This window comes from Scomber scombrus, chromosome 7, assembly GCF_963691925.1.
Source record: "Scomber scombrus chromosome 7, fScoSco1.1, whole genome shotgun sequence".
Classification (NCBI taxonomy): domain Eukaryota; kingdom Metazoa; phylum Chordata; class Actinopteri; order Scombriformes; family Scombridae; genus Scomber; species Scomber scombrus.
This window is the reverse complement of record NC_084976.1, coordinates 8639150-8663812: the sequence shown is the minus strand read 5'-3', so window position 1 is coordinate 8663812 and position 24663 is coordinate 8639150. Positions and strand designations below refer to the sequence as shown.

At 39.6% G+C, this 24663-nt stretch overlaps 1 protein-coding gene across 2 annotated transcripts in view; it reads left to right on the top strand.

Annotated features, from left to right (window-relative positions):
* Positions 1-24663, top strand: part of LOC133983666 (zinc finger protein 236-like) — a 53670-nt gene that overhangs the window by 23014 nt on the left and 5993 nt on the right. For both annotated transcript variants that reach the window (XM_062422822.1, XM_062422820.1), the window contains exons 15-30: positions 510-611; positions 2639-2781; positions 4082-4185; positions 6217-6368; positions 6884-7060; positions 7859-8171; positions 8840-8943; positions 9602-10045; positions 12457-12596; positions 13540-13771; positions 13998-14189; positions 14965-15123; positions 19882-20039; positions 20261-20389; positions 20820-21014; positions 24361-24490. In XM_062422822.1, the coding sequence (XP_062278806.1) occupies positions 510-611; positions 2639-2781; positions 4082-4185; positions 6217-6368; positions 6884-7060; positions 7859-8171; positions 8840-8943; positions 9602-10045; positions 12457-12596; positions 13540-13771; positions 13998-14189; positions 14965-15123; positions 19882-20039; positions 20261-20389; positions 20820-21014; positions 24361-24490 (2874 nt within the window). The remainder of the gene's footprint in view (positions 1-509; positions 612-2638; positions 2782-4081; positions 4186-6216; positions 6369-6883; positions 7061-7858; positions 8172-8839; positions 8944-9601; positions 10046-12456; positions 12597-13539; positions 13772-13997; positions 14190-14964; positions 15124-19881; positions 20040-20260; positions 20390-20819; positions 21015-24360; positions 24491-24663) is intronic.

The following is a 24663-nucleotide window of genomic DNA, read 5'->3' as shown; positions in this document are numbered from 1 at the left end:
AAAGTGTGATAAGGCCCACAATCTCTGAAAATAGATGCATGTTTGTACTTGAGAGCCAAACACATCAAGTTATAATTCTCTTCTGGGCAACATTTTCCTATAAAAACAGGATATGTTGCTTTCATAAAACACTAAACTACCCCAGTTTTAAAATGCATGCTATGCGGCCAGGTTCAGTACTCTTGACCCTAGCTATCTATATTTGATGACATTTAAATAGTTTATAGACTACATTTACCCTGCATACAAAGGAAGTGGAATGTAAAAAAATAAATGAAGAGACTAGTCCAGTGTGAGTCATATTTACATTCCTACAACACCTGAGGTGATGAACCAGAGCCAGTCTAACTCATGCAGAGTTGATCCAAAGTTTTTGAAGGGTTGTCAGCTTTTATTGTATTTTGTGTGTTGCAATACTAAAATAATAATTATTTTCAATCTTCCCATGTGAATACTTAAACTGGACTAACTTGTCAGCTTGCTTTGCATCTCTTTCTCTGTGTTGACAGACTCATATGTGACTACCCAACATGCTTTGCCTCAGAATATCAGCCAGTATGAGACACCAACACTCCAACAGCCTGCTTTTGACCAGCAAGCTCTAACACAAGGTACATCCGCAACCATTCAACAACTCTCTGTTTTCAGACCGTTATATCCGTAAAGCATGGGAATACTGTGTGTGTGTGTATCTGTGTGTCTGTGTCTGTGTCTGTGTGTATACTGTGACATTTCTTACTATGCAGATTGAATACATAAAAGGCTTTAGCAAGTAATTTATAGTTGTAGTTACCCTGCAGGGTTTTCTGTTATAAGACTATCATGCAGTGTGGAACTGTTTGCCTCAGGCAACCACATCAGTATGAAATGTTTCACCTCAGATTATCAGTTACAATAAATCACTCAAACAAAAACATGAATGATGGAATAAACTTTATTTCAGCTGCACTTAGTATGTCAGTGGAGATAGAAGTTGTTGGTTGTGCGAGAAAGCCAAACTCCCTACATTCCCCACAACAAACAGAACAGTGAATTTCATTATTAACATGTCTGGCGTCTGTGAAAATGTCTTGTCATTCTTTGTCTTTCTTCTTCTGTTCCCATCCTGTTCCATTGCATGTCACGCTTAATCCAGCCTGGTTTAATGCTCTCAAACATACAGTTGCTTCTTCACTCCCATCAACTAATTCACCAGCTCCCACCATGCCAGCTGACTCTTGTTGCCAGCCTGTGCCCTCTGTGGAATCAGGATAGTGGCTCCTGGCTGCACAGCAAACTGACGTCAAACATCTGTCTGGCAGATCCAACCTTTTTCCATTTTCTCAGGAAGCTGTAACCGTTTTATCTGGCCAGTACAGACCTGGAATTTCATCATTTTAGGAACAAAGCCATATGGCCTTGAGTGTCATCTATCATTCAAGGGCACAGAACTCATATACCTGGACGAGAGGGCTCTTGAGAATCTAATCATATTTTAACCCCTAGTATACTACTGTCATGATAAGAACATTATTATTCAGATTGCTGGTGATATCACTCAAGAAAATAATAATTTGAGGGTTATGCAGTAGTTTCTTAAAGTTTCCAAATACTCAGATCTAGACACAATGCACATGCTTTCAGACGACCACATTTGAAATCAGTGCTTCCAGTTGAATATTAATTTTTTAAACTTCAACTGTATATAAACACCTTTTCAATGAAATTCCAACTATCAAAACATTGAATTTCAAATGACAGAACTCATATTTTCAGCCCTTAGATTCAGCATACCCTCCAATATCACATCCATTTATTTTGCTTAACAAATGTGTAAACCTGACACATTGTGAATGTCTTTATAATACACAATAAACAAACAATTACTTTTTATGCACTGAGGAAGAAGCAGATGAAATAAGCATCCCTGATACTTGTTACATACAGCAGCTTTTACAACCTGCTTTTAGCATACTTCATACATCAGGGTGCTGGCTGTATATGAATGCAGTGTTAGGTCAACTGCTCTCTTGGCATTGTTGACATAATATTTTCTTTGAGCCCATTCATTAGCTGTACTCGAGCAGTCACTGTGGCTACATTAAATTCCTATTCTGGTGCAAGAAGGATTGTTTTTTAAGCACACAGATTTCTTTCAATAATCACTTCAATCGCTGCGCTGGTCAGTAATCAGTGTCAGCAGCTGAGAGTTTTAATGAATTATGGTATTGTGCTCAAAGTTCAGTAATTTTAAAATCAATAAAAGCCATTCCTCCTTTGCTGACCCGGCCAAGTTTCTGCCTGTTGTTGTGCTGAGCTGGATAAACATGAATGTGAAACTAGATTTCATAGCTCCCAATTATTATTTCTGCTGAGAGGAGGATTTGTGTTTCCTCATCGTGACTATCAACCTGTCAACTGCATTGGTGCTGAATTGTAGATCTACCTTTGCTGTTAAAAGTTGTGCCATCAGGATATCTCCTTCTCTAAATTTACATTTTGGTGAGGAATTGTATCCAAAGTTCTTCCACTTCCATTTTTCAAATTCATTTTAGAGCCATAACTGCCATCAACCAAAGCCAGGACCATAAAATCTGAATAATACAATGAAATAAGCTCAATATGTGAGACTGAATTTTTCTCTGCTGGCTCCACCCAGGCTTCACCATCACTGAATCAAGCTACAATCAGACCCAGTTCTCCACCGTCCAGCAACTGCAGGATTCAAGCACTCTGGAGTCTCAGGCCCTGTCATCCAGCTATCACCCCCCCAATCTGCTCCACGTTCCCAGTGCAGAGGTGGTAAGTCCTTAGCCCCTCTGTGTGCCGTTACTTCCATTCACCTGTTCTTCTGTTCTCAGACTTGATTAAAAAAACATTCCCAGTGTCACAATTGTTTTTAATAAACATATACATTATTACATTATTATATACATATTATTGATTTTGTCTTGAGTTTTCAACACCTATCCTTACAGATAATTCAATAGCATTTGGAGCAAGTAGCTACAATAATTTGTATATTAATGTTAAGGGTGTAATAGTACATGTATTCATGCTGAAGTGTCACAGTATGGACGTTACGGTTTAGTGTGTGCAGTTGTTTAAAGAATATGCTCCATGACCCAAACTATGAATTATAATTTAATAATTCACTTACTCCGAAGTGCGGAGCAATAACTGTAGAGCATAAGTTTCACTCAGGTGTGTGGTTTGGTCCCTCTGACTGATATTTTGTTATATATGACACCATTAGATTATTTATACTAAAGCATCAGTGTTAGAGCAACATGTTACTGATGTTGTTATAAATCAGCACAAAGCAGCTGTTAGCAGGGGTGCTGACTCCATACAAGAACCAGAATAGTTGTTTTCTTTTTCCATCGTCTCAATAATAGCTTCCACTGCTGCAGAAATACACAGTTTAAGTCATAGTTTTGGCCTAGAAGCAGTTTTGAAAATAAACTAAATAATCCTTTTTTCTCCTGCTTTACTGAAATCAAACAGAACCATAACCCCAAAACCGAGGCACATACTGAACCCTGAATGTTGTGTACCATGACAACCCTTATTGATGGTAGAAGAACCGATCTTCATGAAATTACATCACAGTGAATAACAGATAGTTAATATGTCAATTGATGCAAAGATTAGCTTGATTAATGGCTTCATCAGTGACTTTGTAGGACACTGGATAGCTTCTTGATTTTATCACATTCTTTTTTCTTTTCTTTTTTTTTATGTTTCAAATTGCACACTATGAATAGTTTAGTATTTTAAAGAGCAGATTGGAGACTATTGAACACTACACTACACAGTGTGTTAGTTTGACATTTTGGGAAACACGCTTCCAGTTAGAAAGATCCATACATCACTCATGTCTGTGTGCAAACATGATTAGTCTGATTTAGTATAAAGACTGGAAGCAAACGGGTAGCCTGCTTCTGTCCAAAGGTCAAACATTCGCCTACCAGCTTTCTTAGTAATTGACTGTCTCATGAAATGATACCATCCTGATCAAAATTATTTCAAGGGGAATACAAGTATTTGCATTAAAATCTCACTGTTATTTTATTTTGTTGCTATAACCTTGTTAATGTAGACGAACGGGCTTCTTCAGCAGAGCAGTCAAACAGAACTGCAGCTAACGACAGAGACGCAGGAATACCAGGATGACAGTGAAGACAACATCAAGAGAGCTCACAGGTTCACTTCTGAATTCTTATGTCTGTGCTTGTGTAAGTCCATGTCTGTGTGAGCGTCTCCAGAAAGTGCTCGCACCTTGTTACGCTTCTGAATTTCAACCCATAAGAGCCAGTAGTGGTAATTTACAGCTTCAAGTCTTCTGTCTCCAAGACAATTTCTGACATTCTTCTTTAACAGATCCTGTCAAACTGTTAAAATGCTTGAAAGACATTCGTGAGCTGGGATCTTTAGGTCTCTCCCCTAATTTACAACACTAGGAAATTCTGTAACTCTCCCAAAGCCGCTCCGGTTGTCTTTCCTGAGTGATTACAGTTGTACCAAAAAGCAAATCTTTGATGTTATTTTCTCTATGTCCATCATCCCTGCCATCTACACAACTCATCCAGCCTTGCTGTGGCTTGATGCTGCCATGTCCACACACTTCCCTGTAGACAAGTATAACTACGGGATGAGCAGTGCTAGGTTTTTCACCAAGGCACTCTGAGTTCAATTTGTGCCTCATCAAACCAGAAAATCTTTTTCTACGTGCTCTGTCAGTACTTTTAGGGCAGTTTGGAAAATTCAGGAGTGGCTTCTGTCTATTCATCTTACCATTTGGACCTGATTGCACTGCAGCACTCTGGTCTGATGAGCCTTTGCTGCTGCAGAGATCTTTTTTTTTCTCTTTCTGATTCTTTCTTTTCTCTTGGTCACTTTTTACTTTTAACCAAAAAAACCCTCTTTCCCTATGTCAGATTCTATGTCAGAGGGCTAATGAGGGTTAACTTGGGTGATGGTGACTTTACATTGGTTTTCATACTGTCACTGGCTACTACTTTTGTAAACTTTGTGTCTGAAATGCAGCATAAGACTCAGTAGTTTTATGTTTTTTGCTGTAGGGAGTCTTTTAGTTTTCCCACATTTCAGTGTGTGCAATGTGTTTGTGCACTCTATAATCCCCCCCCCCCCTCCCAAAAAAAAAAATCACATCTTTTTCAGAGCTTAAAGCAGATTAATGATAGGCACCGTCACAAACACTGAGCCCAGGGAAATATAGAAAGCATTGTTTACACCACTCAGAATGACTGCTTTTATTAACTATCAGCATCTTTCCTTTCACGCTTAACTCCAGATAAAGCTGTATCATTTAGAAGCATGCCCCAGAGATGCGCTTTTGTTTAGTCAGCTATCTCGGGCATCTACCCCAATACACTGTAATCACCTCTCCATCTATGTATCAGACCTACCAGCACTTCTCAGCACATTGCACACCTAGAAAAGAGAAAATAAAAGAGAGGTGGTGAGTCATAAATATGTTTTTTTATTCATTTATTGTAACTCACTCATTTGAAATAATTAACCTCAAGTCCTCTTGTGTCATCCACTGTTTGGATATTTCATGGTTGGCCAGGCTGTACAACCCTGATAAGAAGAAACCTGGTCAGGAATAGTAAAAAAAATGATGTCATGATGGATGTGCCCTGCAGAAACCTTGTCAGTGAAAGTGTGTTTTACTAGATGAGACTCTATCAGTGTCACTGCTGAATCAGTCCCAATAATAAAGTCAGTATTTAACATTTAGACTCAATATTTTTTAAATAATTGATGCCATTTTTCTCAAAATACAAAAGTTGCACTCATCTTCACCAACTTCTTTTGACAAGGATGTTACTCATGATGAATTCAGAATGTTAAATCACACAGCGTAATTAACAGTTGCCGATACAACAAATAAACAAACAAAACCTTTTTCACCTGCCAGCTGCTGTGAGAACAGTGGGTCTCTTTGCTGTCAGCAGTAGGCTGATCATTTTTACCTCAATGGTGCGCAGGAAGTGACATTAGGTCACATCATTTGGGGTTTTTGTGGTGTTTTTGATGAATCCTGCTTTCTAATCAAAAAAGGAAACCAAGAAAGTATACCTGTGAGAAAACCCATATTCTGAGATGTGTTTTCTCACACTGTATTCCCTGTCCTGGTCTGTCAGTTCAGCCTCACATTTGGTATAATCTCAGTGGTACAAATATGACACTATTTTCCTCCCTCTTCAGGTGCACTTGGTGTAATAAATACTTCAAAAAGTCAAGCCATCTGAAGCAGCACGTGCGCTCCCACACCGGGGAGAAACCTTACAGATGTCACCTCTGTGGACGAGCCTTTGTATCAGCAGGAGTACTGAAGTCTCACCTCAACACACATACAGGTGAGGCTGCTGTATGCCAGAGTGCCTGCAGATGCTTAGAAATCTCTCCTCCAAATTTCATGACATATTACACACTCATAATAATTGGAATGTATAAAGGATCATGCACATTGTGATTTATTGCATTGTCTCCCAAAGGCTGGCCCTGTTTTTCATTTAAAACCAGAATTACAAATTAAAAAGTTTTGCAACTGATGATCTTTGAAATAGTGGAAAAAAGATGTAGGAGAGAAAAAAGTCAACATCAAGATGATTAAGTCATTAGATGTCTGCATTTTAAGGATGAAATTAGTGCAGGATTAGAACAACATCCAAAATATAAATTAAGTACTGAAAAAAAAAGTATACACAGACAGTAATACTTCAGTTTCTTCATGTGGGAGCAGTGAACAACTGCAGAATTCTCCAGCTTCATTATTTGTGGGGTTTTTTTGTTCTTAAAGTTTTTGTGTTAAAACTTTCTCAAAAGTTTAAACAAAGTTTTTAATCTGAAACTCTGCCTTTCTTGCTGACAGGAGTGAAGCCCTTCAATTGTAATGTTTGCGACGCCTCATTCACCACCAACGGCAGCCTGAACCGCCACATGCTTATCCACATCAAGTCTTTCAAATGCTCCGTGTGTGACGAGAGCTTTAGGACCAGCCTGCTGTGTAAAAAGCACATGAAGAAGGAGCACGCTGTGGGGGATCGAAGTAAGGACACCTAGACATCACTTGGATGTTTCATTACATGTCACTCCCTTATTACACAGTAGGAATTAATATTTTTCCCGAAAATGAGACATTTTCTATCCCGGGAACAGAAACTATCCCGGGAATCCCGGGAACTGGACTTGTTTTTTAAAGTATAACTTCAAGCTACAGTCAGAACTCATTGGTCATGTTTCAAGCACTTTATCTGGCGATTAGCAAAAACTCTCACTTGACGTGAGGTTTCAGATGGATGCTTTGGGAGATTATGGCTGTTTTTCTGAAGTGCTGCTCTGAGATAGTCACATTCTGCCATACTATTGAATGTAAATCCATTAGATGCTGCTATCTCTGTCAGTATTTCACCCAGAGAAGTGTTTTAGGATAAAGCATGAATCCACTGTTCTTGCAATTGGTATTTTGTCATATTTCTCAATTGTTGCAGCAAACCGCTCGTTGAACCTCCAGCACATTTGATCACTCGTTTACAGAGCACACACTTTGCATCTTCATCAGTTGTCATCTTTTTAAGCATTTCCATGCAAAGCTGTTGTTAAACCCTATTACACCGGTCCATTCCAATTCCATAGCATCTCCATAGTTAGGAAGAGGTTGTACGATGATTCTAGTAACATGACAATGATTCAACAAAGAGAGTAAAAGGGAATCTTTAACATACAGTTGATTAACATTAACAGGTTTTTAGGTTCTTATTAAATGAATGGACAAAAGGCTTGCAGTTCTTTAGATTAAAGTCTAGTCACATAGTGTAACCCACAAACTCAACCCCAATTCTCACAGTTATAGGTCTGGAAAGTCAAGATGTTGACGAAGAGGAGGATGATGATGATGACGAAGGGGACCAAAAAGCATCCAAGAGAAGGGGTTTGGGTTCGGAAATCATCACTTTCACTGAGGAGCAGGCAGCTGAGCTGGCAAAGGATCCCGGCGAGGAAGCCTCAGTCTCGGAGCGGATCCTCGCCCAGTCGGCGGCTGAGAGGGATCGGATCAGCGAGATCAAAGACAAAGCTGTGGAGCTAGAAACTGAACCCAAGTTTGCCAACTGCTGCAATTACTGCCCCAAGAGCTTCAAGAAGCCCAGTGACCTCGTCAGGTAAATACCACGCCTGTATTACAGTCTGCCACACCATCACTTACCTTCAGTGTATTTTTATAATGTGGTACAAATGGACAAATGAAAGATGTTGCTACCTTTCTGTTGTATGAATAGAACTTTTTTCCCACACACCAACTTGTGCAAACTGCTGCACTCATATAAATAAAACATTACAACTCATTAAAAGCAAATTGAGGATTAGTGGGTCTTCCAATTTTCCGATGCAATTTACAAAGGCGATTATGTGTCCGACTTCCTGATTAAAAATGAAAAGCCATGTACAAGGTCACTTTTCTGTAATTGGCTTTTAAAAAGTGTGAAAACATTCTGACTCAGGGGAGGGACGATTTCACAGGTGCAGATAAATATATTTTTAAATATAATTTTCATTTTGGACCTGTTACGCTCCAACCAGTTTTCTACTCCCAAACTACTCCAATGCTTCATATTCTGAGTCAGAGCGCCTTTATACGTTCTTTGAAGCTCATATAAAAAACCTCATTGGGAACTAAAGGCGTGAGATGGAAGAGTGCCTCCGGATTATGAACCAGTAAACATCGGAGAAGCCGTGTATCGTGCTGTCTGTTCCCATTATTTCATTCATCCCATTCTGTTTATACCAAAAAATTCGATGTATGTATCTGTCCATCTTCCTAAATGTCTAGGCATATCCGGATCCACACGGGAGAAAGACCTTACAAGTGTGATGAATGTGGAAAGAGTTTCACAGTGAAATCTACCCTGGACTGCCATGTGAAGACACACACAGGTCAATATGTTACTACTAGAAGTTGTTGCTTAGTTAAGATGAGGTTGCTTTACTTTCTTACAGAGTTGCTACTGGAGCATTGCAGTATTTCAAACAAGGTCCTACTTTTTTCATACAAGATCTGCAAAAATTAGAGAATATGATGGAATCTCATAGTTGGATTTCTTAAAGAAAATGGTTAACATTCTTAGAATAACTTTTATTAGTGTTGACAAGATGAGGGATTAGATAAGAAAATCATTCTCGTGTGTGAGAGTGATATCCATCTCCTCATCTAACCTCTGCAAGAAAGTGATAAAGCATATTTCCCAAACTATACCGTATCCAGCAGAATATCTTTGACAGCTTGGGTCACTTGTTTTCTGCATTATGTAATAGTTTCCAGCTTAACTGTATTGTAACACTGTGAGCCACTGTAATGGAAGAAAAAGATAAAGAAAAGCTAAAAATGACCTGACCTGATTACAGACTCCTTAGGGCTGCCCTTAATGTAAGTTATTTGATATTTGCACCAGACAAGATGATTGCATCACAGTTGTCTAAACAGACAATGAGAGACAAAACAACCAGAATTAGTACCTCAATTAGGACCTCTGACAATGAGCTGATATAGCTTTTTGCTCTGATGGATCACCTAACTTCTACCTTGTTTCTGCAGGTCAGAAACTGTTCAGCTGTCACATGTGCAACACCTCCTTCTCTACAAAGGGCAGCTTAAAGGTGCACATGCGCCTCCACACTGGCTCCAAACCTTTCAAATGTCCCTTCTGTGACCTCCGCTTCCGAACATCCGGACATCGCAAAACCCACATCCAGTGCCACTTCCGGTCCAACAGCGATAGCCGCAAGTCCAAGAGAACCTCGTCGTCTGCAGGTCAGGTCGGCCAGGGTCAAGACTCAGGGACGGGGCAGGCTGTGGCCGCAGGCCAAGGCCAGCAGACGTCGGCTTCAGAGGCTCTGCAGTCTGTGGGTCTGCTACAAACTTCCAACTCTGACTCCAGCATTTACCTCCCGACCAACCCAGTCCTGACGGGACAGTTTGACCAGAACCTGCTGCAAACAGGACTGGTGGGACAAGCCATCCTGCCTGCCTCCATGTCAGGTAGGGATTACAGATGCATCAACACACATTTACTCTAAAAAGAATGTGCACACATAAAAAAGTGGTTTGAAGTAGGGCTGTCAATGAAGATTCCAAATGTAATTATATAATTGAATTGAAACAACAACAACAACAAAATCAGCACTACTATTACAGCTGTCTTCCTCACCAGTTCTTCTCACGTGGCCTGGCCCACTGCACTAAAAGCACTGCATGACAGGACAGGAGTCACACATTGTTACTTTCATTGATTGAAAATGAAATGTAGGTCAGGCTGAAACGAGCAAATAATTCAACAACAACAGTGTGGTAATGGTGACAGAGAGTTCACAGTTCACCCAACTCGGCCACAGAGAGTCATTCACTACAAGCAATTAAAAAGCAAACAAAAAACATTTTATAAATACTTGAGACTGTGGTAATCACTATGAATATTACCTGTATAAAAGATTCACCTATCAAATAACATATCAATTACAAATCATTCATTTGATCTCACTCACATTTCAGAAGGAATAATCAAATGTCATTTCAGACCAATATTAACAGCCTCAATTTGATGTAATCATGAAAAATTTGCATATTTTAGCAGTTTAGACACAGACAAGCTGTTGTCTAATACCTGGCTCTTGTTTTGCAGTAAAACCGAGTCACTCAAATGTTATTATCCCAGATGGTCACTTTGCGCCATTATGGATGAACTGCCAACAACACATTTTATTGGTATTTGGCTCTCGCTCTGACAGCCACATCGGGCTATTGATTAATACGCTGTAAGTTTGTAGGTGTTAACTGAAATGCTGCAGGGATCATCATTTCTAGTATCAGCCTCTCGGTAATCAATTGGCAGCATCAACAGCGCTGCACAGAGCAGGATGAATTACAGGGCCATGCCTGATTAGACCGAGGCTGATGCTGGGAGGAGGATGGTGCTTTATCATCTTAAACCACCTCTTGTGTTGTACTCCCTTTGACCCCCATCACAAGATACCATTTGATCATTTTCAAGACCTAACTGTATTTAGTCCATATCTAAAATCCACCTATCAGCCTCCAAACATTGACTCCTGCCTGGTAGCCAAGATGCATTTTTTGAAGACATAAAACAGCCAGATATCAAAGAAGGAATATCTCTTTTAGCCTTCTGTAACAGGCGTTCACACTTAATCAGCCGAGCAATGGAGGTTTTGCTGTGTGTGCCCCTGAAATGTCAATAAAAACAGCTTGGTTTTTGTATGAAGGAAATTATACCAAGCCTTGACACACATGGATTTTTTTTTTCAGAAATCAATTTTGTGGCTTCTTTTCAAACCTAACCATTTAAAGAAAGATTATGTGGCATTCAGTAGAAAAGTTTAATCTGCTCCCTTTTGAACTCAACAATAGTTTTTTGTATGCCACAACGTTAAAATATCTGCAAGGTTTCCGATTTCATCAAGCAGATGAATGCAAAAATGTTTATAGCGCCACATAAATGTTAAATGGTTTTCATGGAGCAGCTGTGATTTCTTAATGAAACATGTACTTTCTCAGAAGCTGTTCAAGTTCATTAGTTAGAATTAAACATGTTGGAATTTTGTACGGAATGGTGAACAACAAAACAGATGGCAGGAAGTTACTTTTCCCACACAGCTCCTGCAGCATAGAGAGTTGAGAGTTGGCCATGAAATGTTTTTCATTCATTGCTTTCTTCTTCTTCTTCTTCTTCTTCTTCTTCTTCTTCTTCTTCTTCTTCTTCTTCTTCTTCTTCTTCTTCTTCTTCTTCTTCTTCTTCTTCTTCTTCTTCTTCTTCTTCTTCTTCTTCTTCTTCTTCTTCTTCTTCTTCTTCTTCTTCTTCTTCTTCTTCAGGCTCACAACTTACTCTTTTCTTTCTCTGTTTTTGCATTTGTGAGTGAAGTTCACTGCATCGAAGGCCTCTACACCAAAAAAAAACACTCTCCTTTTATCATTTGAGAAAAGACTGAATACGTTGTGGGATTTTCTTTGTTGCCTCTAAGTCTTTTGGTTGTACTTACTACTTACTACTCATAAGATATTCAGTACCCTTGCTTCAGGGATGTTCTCGCTCCAGCAGAAGCCATCAGGGCACTGTGGTGTCTCAGCAGCTTAGCAATGCATATACTGTACTGTATATCACGTGGTCTTCGACCTACATGAAAAATGACTTATCTGCCTCCATTGTCATGATAGTATGGAAGTAGTTTTTAAAATGCCATAACCTGCCTATAAATTACAGCTACAGCTATACGCTATATGTTATATGATAAAACCTTTGTAACTGAGATAGTTGATTCAGGTCCCTCTGCTGCCAGGATGGTTAGTTTTAGTCTAACGCTGGTGTTTTGTCGAGTATTAACATCAAAATGTGACATATCAAGGTGTTTCTACATGTGTATGCGTTGCGTCTGCAGGAGATCTGACTGTGTCCCTGTCCGATGGCCTGACCACATTGGAAGGCATCCACCTCCAGCTGACACCCGCCAATCTGGTCTGCCCCAATGTCCAGATCTCTGGCATCGACCCCAGCAACATCAACAACATCACACTACAGGTTCTACACACCTCCTACTCAGTGATTCACATAATATTAGTATTATAGAGTATAATAATTCATACTGTGTCAGCTTTTAGTTTTAATATGGAACGGTATACACTTGGTTACTAAAAGCAAATGTTGTAAAATGGTTTCTGCTTTAAACTTTTCCTTTATGTATTTCATATAAGTCAAAAAGGTTTATGCACACGAGAAGTATGTGAATACATGCTACTGTGTGACCTTGTTCACTTCACCCTGCAGATGCTTGCCAAATTATTGTGACTGTGATAGGAAATTCGTCAACTTAAACCTTCTAATTCTAAGGCATTCTAAGTCAATAAAAAGGCTCTAATAATGTAAAGAATGTAGCATATTTCCCCAATATTATCACCAGGCTTTATGTCTTGTCATATTCTTCATTTTCATCATATAACTGAGCAGATAACTTTGAAAAAACAGACTTGATAATTAGTCCTAAGGTGTATATTGTTTCATCCAAGCTGTTCCACACTCAATTACTTGATAGATTAGTTTGTGCAAAATAAATTTCAGATTATGCATGATCAGCTTCAATAGAGTAGTCCTTCACATCAAAGGACATTTAAACAACAGTCGTCCTTGTAGTAACAAAGACTTCTTTGTTCTTCTTCTCTAATGCATTTACTGAGAGTACAGCAATCATTAGTGATGCCAGTGTGTATGCATTAAAGCAGATAGAAAAGGAAGAGAGAACCTGCAATGTTCAGTCAGCTGTAGAAGTAATAAATGGAAATGTTGTTTTCAAGACGTCTTATCTGTAAACCGGAGTCCATATCCATTTCGTTTTTTTAATTAATCTAAAATGTGAATATTGGAAGTCGCTCATTTATCAACATTATTCTAATATCCTCTGATATTTTGTCATAATAGTCACTGTCATCGTCAGCTTCCTCTTTGTAAGTAATACATTCTCTTCCAGATTGACCATGCCCTCCTCCAGCAGACCTTACAACAGGGCGGCCTCCTCTCTCAACCCCTGAGCGTTGACACTGGCCTCGTCACCCACTCTGGCAGCCAGCTCATGACCACCACCGACCCCTCTGTGTCTGCCAATGTTGTCCTCCAACCACTGACCAGCCTGGCCCTGCAGCCTTCCACCATCACACCTGCTCAGGTCACAATGTCCGGCCTCTCCGAGCATGACACTGCAGGTGTGTTTGTGTGTGTTTGTGTTTGTGTTTGTGTTTGTGTGTGTGTGTGTGTGTGTGTGTGTGTGTGTGTGTGTGTGTGTGTGTGTGTGTGTGTGTGTGTGTGTGTGTGTGTGTGTGTGTGTGTGTGTGTGTGTGTGTGTGTGTGTGTGACGGCCTTGAGAAAAATGGCTAACTTTCAATTATGATCTATGAATAACTGATCCGTGCTTTCCCATGGATCCTGCAGGTTCTCAGGATTTAAGCCATGTCATGGGCAGCTCTGGACTGGTGACCGGAGGCAGCGGAGGTCAGGAGATCACACTGACCATTAACAATTCCAGCGTGACACAAGCTCTAGCCCAGTTTCAGGCTCAGGCCTCAGCTTCTGGTTCCAGCAATGCAGCAGGAAACCCTCAGGAGATCACCCTCACCATATCAGGTATGGGCCAATTCATACAATGCAGGCCCACCAACAAAAAAACCCCTGCAAATACACACTTACACGTACACTAACCTTGTCTATTCACAAATACAAAAGGAGACTATCAATAACAGAAAAACTGATAAAAATTCAACAACAATTTTATTGATTTCCTCTCTCAGGCAAAAACAGTTGAAGGCAGAGAGGGGAGGGGAAGCAGACCTAGTAATAACTCACAGCCCTTTCTTTCATTTTGAAGCCAATTCACAAATCAAAATCATAAGCCACAGTATTAGATTTTATGAGCGATAAACGTTATTCACAAACCAAATTTTTACCTTCCACATACATCATCTTCAGCTGCTTGTAAGGTACATCAACAGAGGATGTACACTGAATCCTCAGAATAGAGGGGAGTTCTGGCTGTACTACTTTCTCTGAGCCCCCTGGACTCAAGATAAATGATCCCTGCTTGCATGAGTGGAGCAGTGGAGTATTTCTCCTGGACTTTCTTTCACTCAGAATTCTTATGTATTTATTTTATTGTGATTTATATCCTTTAAGCCATGGCAATAGCTAACTATTCATATATACAGCCATATTCTTTTTTTGTTTTTAGTCACTCACTTTTTTTTCTGAGTTGTGTAACTTTATCATACCTGGGAGATATGCAGAGTAGCACTTTTCTTACTTAAAGGTGCAGTGTGTAGAACTTAATGACATTTAGTAGAGTGGACTTTTGCAGAAATGGAATATAATATTTATAAGTTGCTTTTCTTCATACCTTTTTCAGGTCAAGATCTGCTCCCCCAGCACAGCAACACTAATGGCGTAGAGATGAATGGCAGCGTCAGACTGGCATCACCACTCAATAGCCAGCCCACAAGTGCAACCTTGACTATCACCAACGACCACCTGCTACCTCACAGCCCCGCCAACACTGGAATGTCAGGTTAGGATTGGCAATCATGCTGTATTTGTGTTTCTATCTAGGAGCAGGTAGAGGATTATTTTACTGAAAAGTCAAACAGTAAATTCAAAAGCATGAGGAACTCATCTTTGATGTGTTTGGCCATCATGCCAAAGCAAGATCAGAAATTTGACTTAGATTCTGTGGTGAGTTATGACTAGAAAGTATTCATAGAATTCCACAAGTTGAAAATGATGAATGTTTCATCAGGTTTCACACAGCTTCCTCTGCAGCTACAAAAAGTTATATACTTTAACTTTTTTTCGTGTGTGCAGTAGTACTCCCCAATACCTATAAACAGACTGTGATGTGTATAATCAGTGGAGTTCCCCTTTAAGTAAACAAGATCAATCCACAATAGTAAATCATCTCATTCCCTCATATATTTAATGACTGTACCTGCAGAGTCCCGTGACTCCTCACTAGACATATTAATTAAGTTAACCAATTTTATTAAATTGAATTACCATATGTTGGCTTTCTTTAAATTAGAATGATATGTCTCTTAAAGACTGTGTGACTTTGAAAAGCCTCCCAGAAAACCACTGTTACACAGAAACTAACCCCTCTCTTTCACTCCACTGGAAAACACATCTCCACTGGATGAAGAGTCTGATAAATGCACACAAAAAGCCACTCTTGATGACCTGCCAAACTTATTCATAACACCACTCGGCCCAAGGTCAAGGCCACCTCTTAAAGGAAATAGAACTTCACCAAAGTTGTAGTTAACAAGCTCCCTGTTGCACAAATATCACCCACAATAACCCACTTGAGCAGAATTGATTGAATTGCCACATATCCGGCGGAATGAGCACACACGTTAAGTGGAAGGTCCTTGTCTTCACTGCAGCAAGCAATTACATCGGCTCCCAACATAAAGAATGGCAATTGAGGCACTGCAATTACTATGTCCAGCTGTTGACGGACATCAACCAACTGTAAAGGCTAAGCCCAACTCAACAGTCTTCCTTCTGACCTCCTGGAGAGAAATGGAAAACTGCTCTATTTGTGCTGCTTCAGAAGCTCTGCTACTCAAATGCATTGACACACATTGCCAAGGCAACGACACTAACTGGCCTAGCTAAAAAAACAAAGAGAAACATAGCAGTTCCTCTTGCACATTACCACAAGCAGAAAAAAAAAAATCAGTCCATCCACACTACTCCCCTCTCTACTGCCTCCCCACTGCTCACTCAACCTGTATTCAGCATTTCTGTCCAAAGAAGCAGCTTTCTGTCAGCAGCAGCTACAGGGGACAGCCAGCAGCCGTCCAAACGGTCCTCACCAGGCTTACTGACAGCAGAAATTTACTGAACCAAAACAGGTGGCATGTTGGCTCCACAGGCAAGCTCACAGACAGATTGTGAGCCTTGATCAATCAATGATGATACTGTTAATAGATTAAAAACACATATACATCAAGATGTATTAGCATTAAATAAACTGGGGGTCAAGTCACTTGCGCATGTGTAGGATTCAGTTTGGATTGTTTACGTTTAAATGGAAGCATATCTGTTCTGTGACACACACAAGTTACAGATGTCAAAAATGTCAGTCACTCTCTCTGGAGAGAGTGACTGACATTCACCACCATTCAGCAGGGTGCTGGAGATGGTAGACTGTCATGCCATCACAGACAGCTGCTCTGATGATGCCCCCCGTTGCTTTGATTTGATTTTGAATTGCTGACTCCACCTTTAACAGAGGAACTCCAGAGGTACAGAAGGACTTGAATTCTAAGACTCAGACTGTGACTGCTCTGCTTCACTTACAGGAATAATTTAGTCAGAGCAGATGCACTGTCTAGGGCTCCAATCCAAGCTCCACCAACAGGGGAGGAAGTGCAGCTGGAGACAGATGTCTGTGTGTACATAAACCACATAAGGGAGCACTTACCTGAATCAAAGGAGAGAGGCTGGTATAGATCAGGACCACACGATCGCACAATATCTGCAAACTACTAAAGAAACCAGGTGCAAACAGGATTTGCTAACACCAAGGCTCTTCCACCAGATCTTCAATTCCTTTTATTTTTTTCCAGAATTCCTAGAATACAGTTTCCTGTATTCCTAGTTCTCCATCGTAATTTTTCAGAATTCTGTGCTTGACAATTGAATTACATTTTGCCATCAGAAAAATACTTGAATCCATACCCTTATCAGTCCTGTTCACATTCTTACTGGTTCTTTATTATGACCTAAGATTTGGGCTTGAATTAATATTTTACAAAATGAATGAATTCCATACAGAATTACACTTACTTTAAATAACCCTAACCTTAACCCCAACACTAAGTAATTTAAATATAACTGCACATTGTTTCTAGGGCATCAGCAGGGAATTCTACAACAAAGTCACTGTATAAACTCAAAGTAATATCTCAGTGCAGTTGTTGTCAAGTCAAGTAATACATTATCACTTAACCCGGTTCACTGTCTCCATCGGCGCCTCTGCTGTCTGCTCTGAGAGAGAGAGTGTGTGTGTGTGTGTGTGTGTGTGTGTGTGTGTGTGTGTGTGTGTGTGTGTGTGTGTGTGTGTGTGTGTGTGTGTGTGTGTGTGTGTGTGTGTGTGTGTGTGTGTGTGTGTGTGTGTGTGAGTCCTGCCCTAGGCTAAACTCAACACAGACAGCAGAGGTGAGAAGCATTGTTCCTCTAAATGACACCAAAACATGGTAGAGGCTCTCATCGTAGATTTTCTTCAGACTTGTATAAATTGCATCTGCATTTTGGCAAATTACCCAATATTCCACAATTTACAGTTTTTTCTATTTTTATTAGCAAATTTTGTGAAATCATAGTGCCCCAGGATAAAACTCAAGCAGTGATGAAGAGGCTCCAACAGTCTCTCGATCAATGTAATACCATGCTCAGGTGTGTGCCCCCACTATGAAGTCATCAAAGCATACGTGGAAAGCTGAAATAGCTGCCAGATAGACTTTCAAGGCTGAGTTACCCCGGTCCACACATCTCACAGAAATATAAAAATAGCTGATTCCGGTTGACTCAGTTCAGAATGGGTGTGATCAGAATTGGTGTGCTTCCTTCCAGTTCCACTGCATTCAGAGTACATACTCACAAGTTCAAAACCTGCAGTTGTGAACGTCACCAGCTGTAACCAAAGCCTTTCCGTAGCATCAGGCACAGTCAGCTGGGTGTAGCCACAGGGAGCAGAAAGAGAACAAAACAGAAGAGGAAATGTACTTTAAAATGGACTGCACAATGGACCATCTGTTGTAACTTACCAGCATATTTCATGAGAGGGAATGAATAAGCTGCTGTGTGTATTTATTTATAAACTCGAGTTTACTCTTTATTAATTTTTTTGTGGCTGAGAACCTTGCATTGCCTCAGTACTAAATAAAAGTCAGCTAAACCAGACTGTTTAAATGAAGTGTGCTAAAATGAATACATTAATATATGCAGCATGGGGACTGGTAAAAATATAACTTCATGCTCTGGTCAAAGAAACAGTAACAGGACACAAAATAGACCCAGTATGACTTCATTGTAAGTCAGAGATTTCCAGTTTACCTTTTGACTCAATTAAATCAATTCCAGTTGAAGACCGATTGCAAATGAATGGCACTATCAAATCATGTGTTCAAGAACACAAGGTATGAATTGTGTAATTTCACATGAAAAATAATTATTTCCTTGTTTTCTTTGTTATCCATCACTATTAGGGCAATAAAATTAGTCTTTAATAGAGTAAATGTATTTATACAGCGATCAGCCAAAACATTAAACCCACTGACAGGTGATGTGAATATTATTGATTGATTACATTAAAACGGCGCCTGTCAAGAAGTGGGATATAGTAAAAAAAAAAAAAAAAAAAGAAGAAGAAAAAGGAATGCCGATGTGCCAAATACCACAGGACATGCATTGACAAGGGGGGACCTGCATAATATTAGTTATGGCTAATCTGTGTTATACACATTTATATAGTGTAAATGCTTCTATCAAGGTGGTGCACATTTGAGTTTGAAAAGCCTCTGTGTGAATTATTGTCAGTTAATAATTGCTGTTGATAGCTGTCCAAACCATAATTTTTTTTTTAAAAAGCATAAGGCATGTGTGCCATGAGGTGGAAACATATGATTTGTTACATCACAGATGGCTTCCTGATTGTTCTGTTGACTGGCTTGCTTGAAGCTTCTCTCTTCATTATCCTTCTCTCTCATCTCAAGTAGAAAACAATCCCACTGCCTCACAGAGACATTGAGAGCATCTCTGTTTTTGTTTATTAGACTGAAGCATTCCCATCACTCTGTATGCTAATACGGTTCAACCTGCGCTCTGACTGATAAACTGTACGGATAAACTGTTTCATTTAAATCAAACATCTGCCAGTGTTATTCACCGCTAATATAACGGAGGGCCCTCCCTGACAAACTAATGAAAATGTCATTATTCATTTTAGTCAGAGAGCCAAACACTGAAAGGACTTTGGTTGTGGTCAGTTTTACAAGGACACTTTTGTTAAAGTTGCATTACATCACTACAGCTGTTGATTAACATCAAAAATAAACCACACTATCATCCACTGTCAGTTTATATCAAAAATATAAAGCTCACCAAACCTATAGTGCATTTAAACTGTTGCAAACATGGCATTATCCCTGCTTGAAGATTTGCTTTTACATTAGGTACAAAAGGAATGTGGCCAATGACCTTTGCATTACACTCTGCCATTAAAAACTCAAGTCACTCTAACCTTACTGTTTCTGTCTCACAGTCACCAGTCTGCCACCAAGCACCACCCTATCACATACCGGTGTATCCCAGAGCCTAGTGATGTCACCGGGAGGCGTGGCCAGTGACGGCAGTGTTACACTGACCCTGGCAGATGCGCAGGGGATGCTGGATGGTGTCACTCTGAACCTCAATGCGCAGGTAAGACAATCCACAGTTTTGGTTTAGTTTTGGTTCTCTGTCGCAGCTTCATGAAATTAGTTTAGCGTGTGAGCCAAAATCAAATGAATCAGCTGTCGCGTGTATCTCATATCCAACTTATTAGCATGCGTTTTTCCCAAGATTGCCTGACTCTACAGCAGAAACATGAAAAAATAAAAATCATGTAGTTGCCATACTAGAGTATCTTTTTTCATCCTCAGGGTCAGACATTTCCCGCAGTGCTGAATGACTCTGGTCTACAAGGACAGTCAGCCAGTTCAGGACAGCAGGTCATACTGGTCAGCCACCATTCCCAATCTGCCAACGGAGTGTCGGATAATGGATATAACGTACGTGTGTTTGTCATGTTTTGTCATATCGGGGGTGGGGGGGGGGGGACTGTCAAACAGAATCCGAGAAAGTTTTTTCTTTGAACAATTGAGCAAACACTTAAGATGACAAAAGGATAATCCACTGTGATGGATTACCTGTCTCAAGCTAATGAATGCCTGTCACTTGCTTTTTACACCAATTTGAATTGAACTCAGAGGCTGAACACATCCATCAATCAAATAACTTTGGATTTTGATGGATATATGCACCATCATTTGTCCAAGTTTTAGACTTGTAAGACATTCTGGCTACTGCGAGACAAGGCAACACAAGCCTTTATTGTGTATGATGCAAGAGTAAGAAAGAAAACATGTAACTGATCCTGTGAAATTTCTGAGTAATTGTGAAGACGTTTCTTACCAATCTGTCTTTTTGTGCGTGATCCAGATTACTGACGACGGCCATAGGGGTGGAAAGGACAGCCAGATGGAGGCTGAGAATCGGAACCAGTGTTACTACTGTAATCAGGTGTGCCAGAATGCCAACACGCTGCGCCGCCACTGTCGACAAGCTCACGGCAAGGACCGCTGCCATGTCTGCAGTGTCTGTAACAAAGCCTTTAAGCGAGCGACACACCTGAAGGTAAGAACACATGCAAACACAGCATACTCTGGTGATATACAGTTTGAATATAGCTTTACAATATTTTTGATAATTGTCCTCTGTAGATAAAAACTGGCCATTTATTCAATTTAGAATTTAGCCATTGTATATAAATGAGTAAAAGCGATGAATAGAACTCTCCAGGTTTTATGAAAATAATTCATCAGCTCTCACAATATGAATCTTACTATTTATCATCAGTGCGTCTAACTCAGGCTGAAAAAATGATTCAAATGAATGATTTAAAGGGTCAGTGAGAAAAGTGCTACCATTAACAAAGCGCCGTCTCCACAATTGAAAGCAAAAACAAGGGTAATTCCTCAAGTGGTATTTCAGATAGACTCTTATAAACTGTCACGCTCAACAACAAAACAAAACACTCACACTGAGAGGTGTTTTGCAACTGAATTATGAAGAGGAGCTTCACTCTTCTGGTGGTGCTCTTCATGTGGTTGAGACACTCAAAACACATAAGCCAGGGTTCTCAAATCAGGAGGAAAGAGCACAAGGAGGATATGGCTTCATACACAAGCTATTTCCACTCCGTATGTCATATTTGTGACGAGGGACCGTGATGTCATAGGCTTTTACTTTTTAAAATGTGCCTAAACACGCTGCACAGTAATTGTCTCTCATAGAAATAATAACAGCTTAGATGGGTTTCATAGCGAAAGTGACCGAGCCCCAAGCGGCTCATCAGTCTGCAATGAGAACTCGGGTGTTGATTTGAGTTTTTTTTTTTTTTTCAAAGGCCCATTGATAATAAAGATAAATTGATAGCACTGTTATTTTTCATTTGGTTTGCCTGTGGATAATACTTTGACTATTTAATTATAACTAGATCAAAACAATAGCCTTATAATTAGGCAACACAAATTACTTTCAGGCATCTCTCTGCAAGCTGGGATAGAGGACATCAGTAGACTCTGAAAGAGAAGACAGTGTTTGAGTAAGTACTCGGATCCTTTTCTTAAGTAAAAGTGTCCAGTACAGCAATGTAAAAATACTCTATTAAATGTTCTGCATGTAGTCCTGCAAGTAGTATGAGCTTGATGTAGTTAAAGTATTACAGTAAAAGTACATAAGTATTATGAGTGATGTAGTTAAAGTATTACAGTAAAAGTACATTTGTATTATGAGCTTAATGTAGTTAAAGTATTACAGTAAAATTAGTGGTTTGGTCCCTCTGACTGATACATTATTATATATGACATCATTAGATTATTAATAGTGAAGCATCAGTGTTAGAGCAGCATGTTACTGTTGTAGCTGCTGGAGGTGGAGCTAGTTTACACTACTTTATATACAGTAAGCAAGTTTAGTCAAGTGGTTCCCAACCGAGGGGTCGCACCGCACCAAAGGGTCACCAAATGAATCTGACCTCCCACCTGTGTGTATCTCTCCTCCCATCTGTGCACTGTACACTCGTCACCAAAGTACCCAACAGACAGGTAAAACAAGGTCAGGAAAAAACCAACCATTGGAGCACTGCTTGTGGCGGTCATTGCGCACCCACCAAAATAGGGCCTGTACGCTGAATATGAAGCTAGCCAGCAGCTGTTTAGCTTAGCTTGGTATAGCACAGAGACGTCTACCTCTCAAAAGTTCACAAATACACTTTTATCTCATTTATTAAAGCATACATAACCACAATATATAAACAAGGTAAATTATACTAATGTTTGTTTTTTTGTTTTGTTTAGAAATGTAGACTTAAAAGAAATCGATGTAATTTTCGTTTTCGCTTCTTGTTACCTTTGCACTTAATTGACTACCTTCGGCCCTATTGTACCTGAGAAAACCCTGCCACATTTGATTGAGAGCATGTTCAGCTAAACAGGGGAAGACAGCCCAATAGAAAGTGTTTTCTTATTTGATTGTGTGTTAAAAGTTCTAATGTTTTTCCCAAACTCAGTCAAGACCCTTTTAAGAAACTGCCTTCATATTGACACACCCTCTACACTTTATCTTATTTCCTCCCTTAGCCCTATAAAGAATCGTATTGTGCTTTGTTCTGCAATATTTGTCTCAGATGAGGCTCAGGGTGCAGGTTAAATATTGCCAACGGCATAATGATTACATATCCCTGCTCTTTCAGTCCGTCATGAACCAAGGTTCTTATCAGTTTGATAAATATTACAGAATCAGTTTAAGATTCAAAAAGGTCTGTTTGTTCAGTGTAACATTTCAGTGGGTTTGAAACAGTAGTAGCAGTATGTTAGCCAGCATAGTGCGTTGCTATCAAAGTTCCATTTCGACAAGGTGATGCAAAAGATATTCAATTACAAAACATTATTAAGATTAGACATTCATGTCTTTCACCTTTTAAAAAGGTCTAACCATAACCAGCATAGTCCTGTTTTGAATTTCATGATTCAGATATGATTACATTATATACAGTATTTCAAGGCACTCCTCTGTTTTTCTAAGACTCTTGTAACCTGTGCTTTTTAGATGTTCAGATGTAATATATCCTGTTCAGTAAATGTCACAATTTGTAGAATAATAGTAAACAGTTATTTAAGAACCAGTGTGTAGGATTTAGTGGCCTCTCTATAGCCAGTATTTGGTTTGTCCCTTTCGGTGCAACATGGCAGACTCTGTGAAAGAGGACTTGCTCTCTATCGATATATAAAGGGCTCATTCTAAGCCTGGTGATTGTGCACTAATTTAAACATACTTCTGAATATTCCATTTCTGCCAAGTCTGTTCTGCTACATGCCACTAAATTTTACACACGCATCTTTAAGGGAGTCTTATCAGAAATGTCTCTTTATGATTGAATCATTGCTGTAGTTTAAACACAGTGCCACAGTGTATAGCAGTATTACTTGTTGTATAATTGATGATACTAATCAAATGTGTTAGTTGCCATTCAATAGACACAAAAGATTGTTAAGGTAAATTATTAGCAGTGTTTTTCAATTTACATACATGACTCTAAACTGTAAAATATTTTCATTTGAAAAAGAAAAAGAAAAGTAATTAAAAATAACATAGATAATTTAGGTTATGTCACATCAGTTTCAAGAAGACAAAAAATGACACTTTCTTCCTCAGCAGTCCTCTCAGCAACAGAGCACATTAATCACAGCCTTGGACATAAAGAAGAAAGGAAGAACAAGAGAGAAAATCAAAAGACACACACTGTCAAATCAAAGTCTCGTTAGGAAAGGTTATTAAGTTGTCCAGACGTCCAGGTTTATGGTTGAAATGACGTGTTCCAGAGCAAAACAGACCAATGTCTCTGTCACAGTCTTGTAGAGGGAGCTTGTGTGTGCTAGACTGTAACGCTACAATGAATCTTTTTCTGATTTCTCAATAGGAACATGAACGAGTGCACCAGCCGGGCCCTTCACCCAGCTCCCAGAAACCCAGAGTGTTCAACTGCTCCTCCTGTGCCAAGGCCTTCGCCAAGCGGAGCCAGCTGGAGAGACACAACCGTACACACACAGGTAAAAGGGAACTTTGTTTTCTCATCAAAAAGTCAAAACAAGTGCAATATGTCAAAATCAACAAAGAGCCCTGAACAGACCTAAACAGCATTCGGTCGCATTTGGTCTTCGCAAACAGAAATGATGCATGTGTTAATTTGCACATAGAGCAGAGAAGTAAGATCCGATCACAA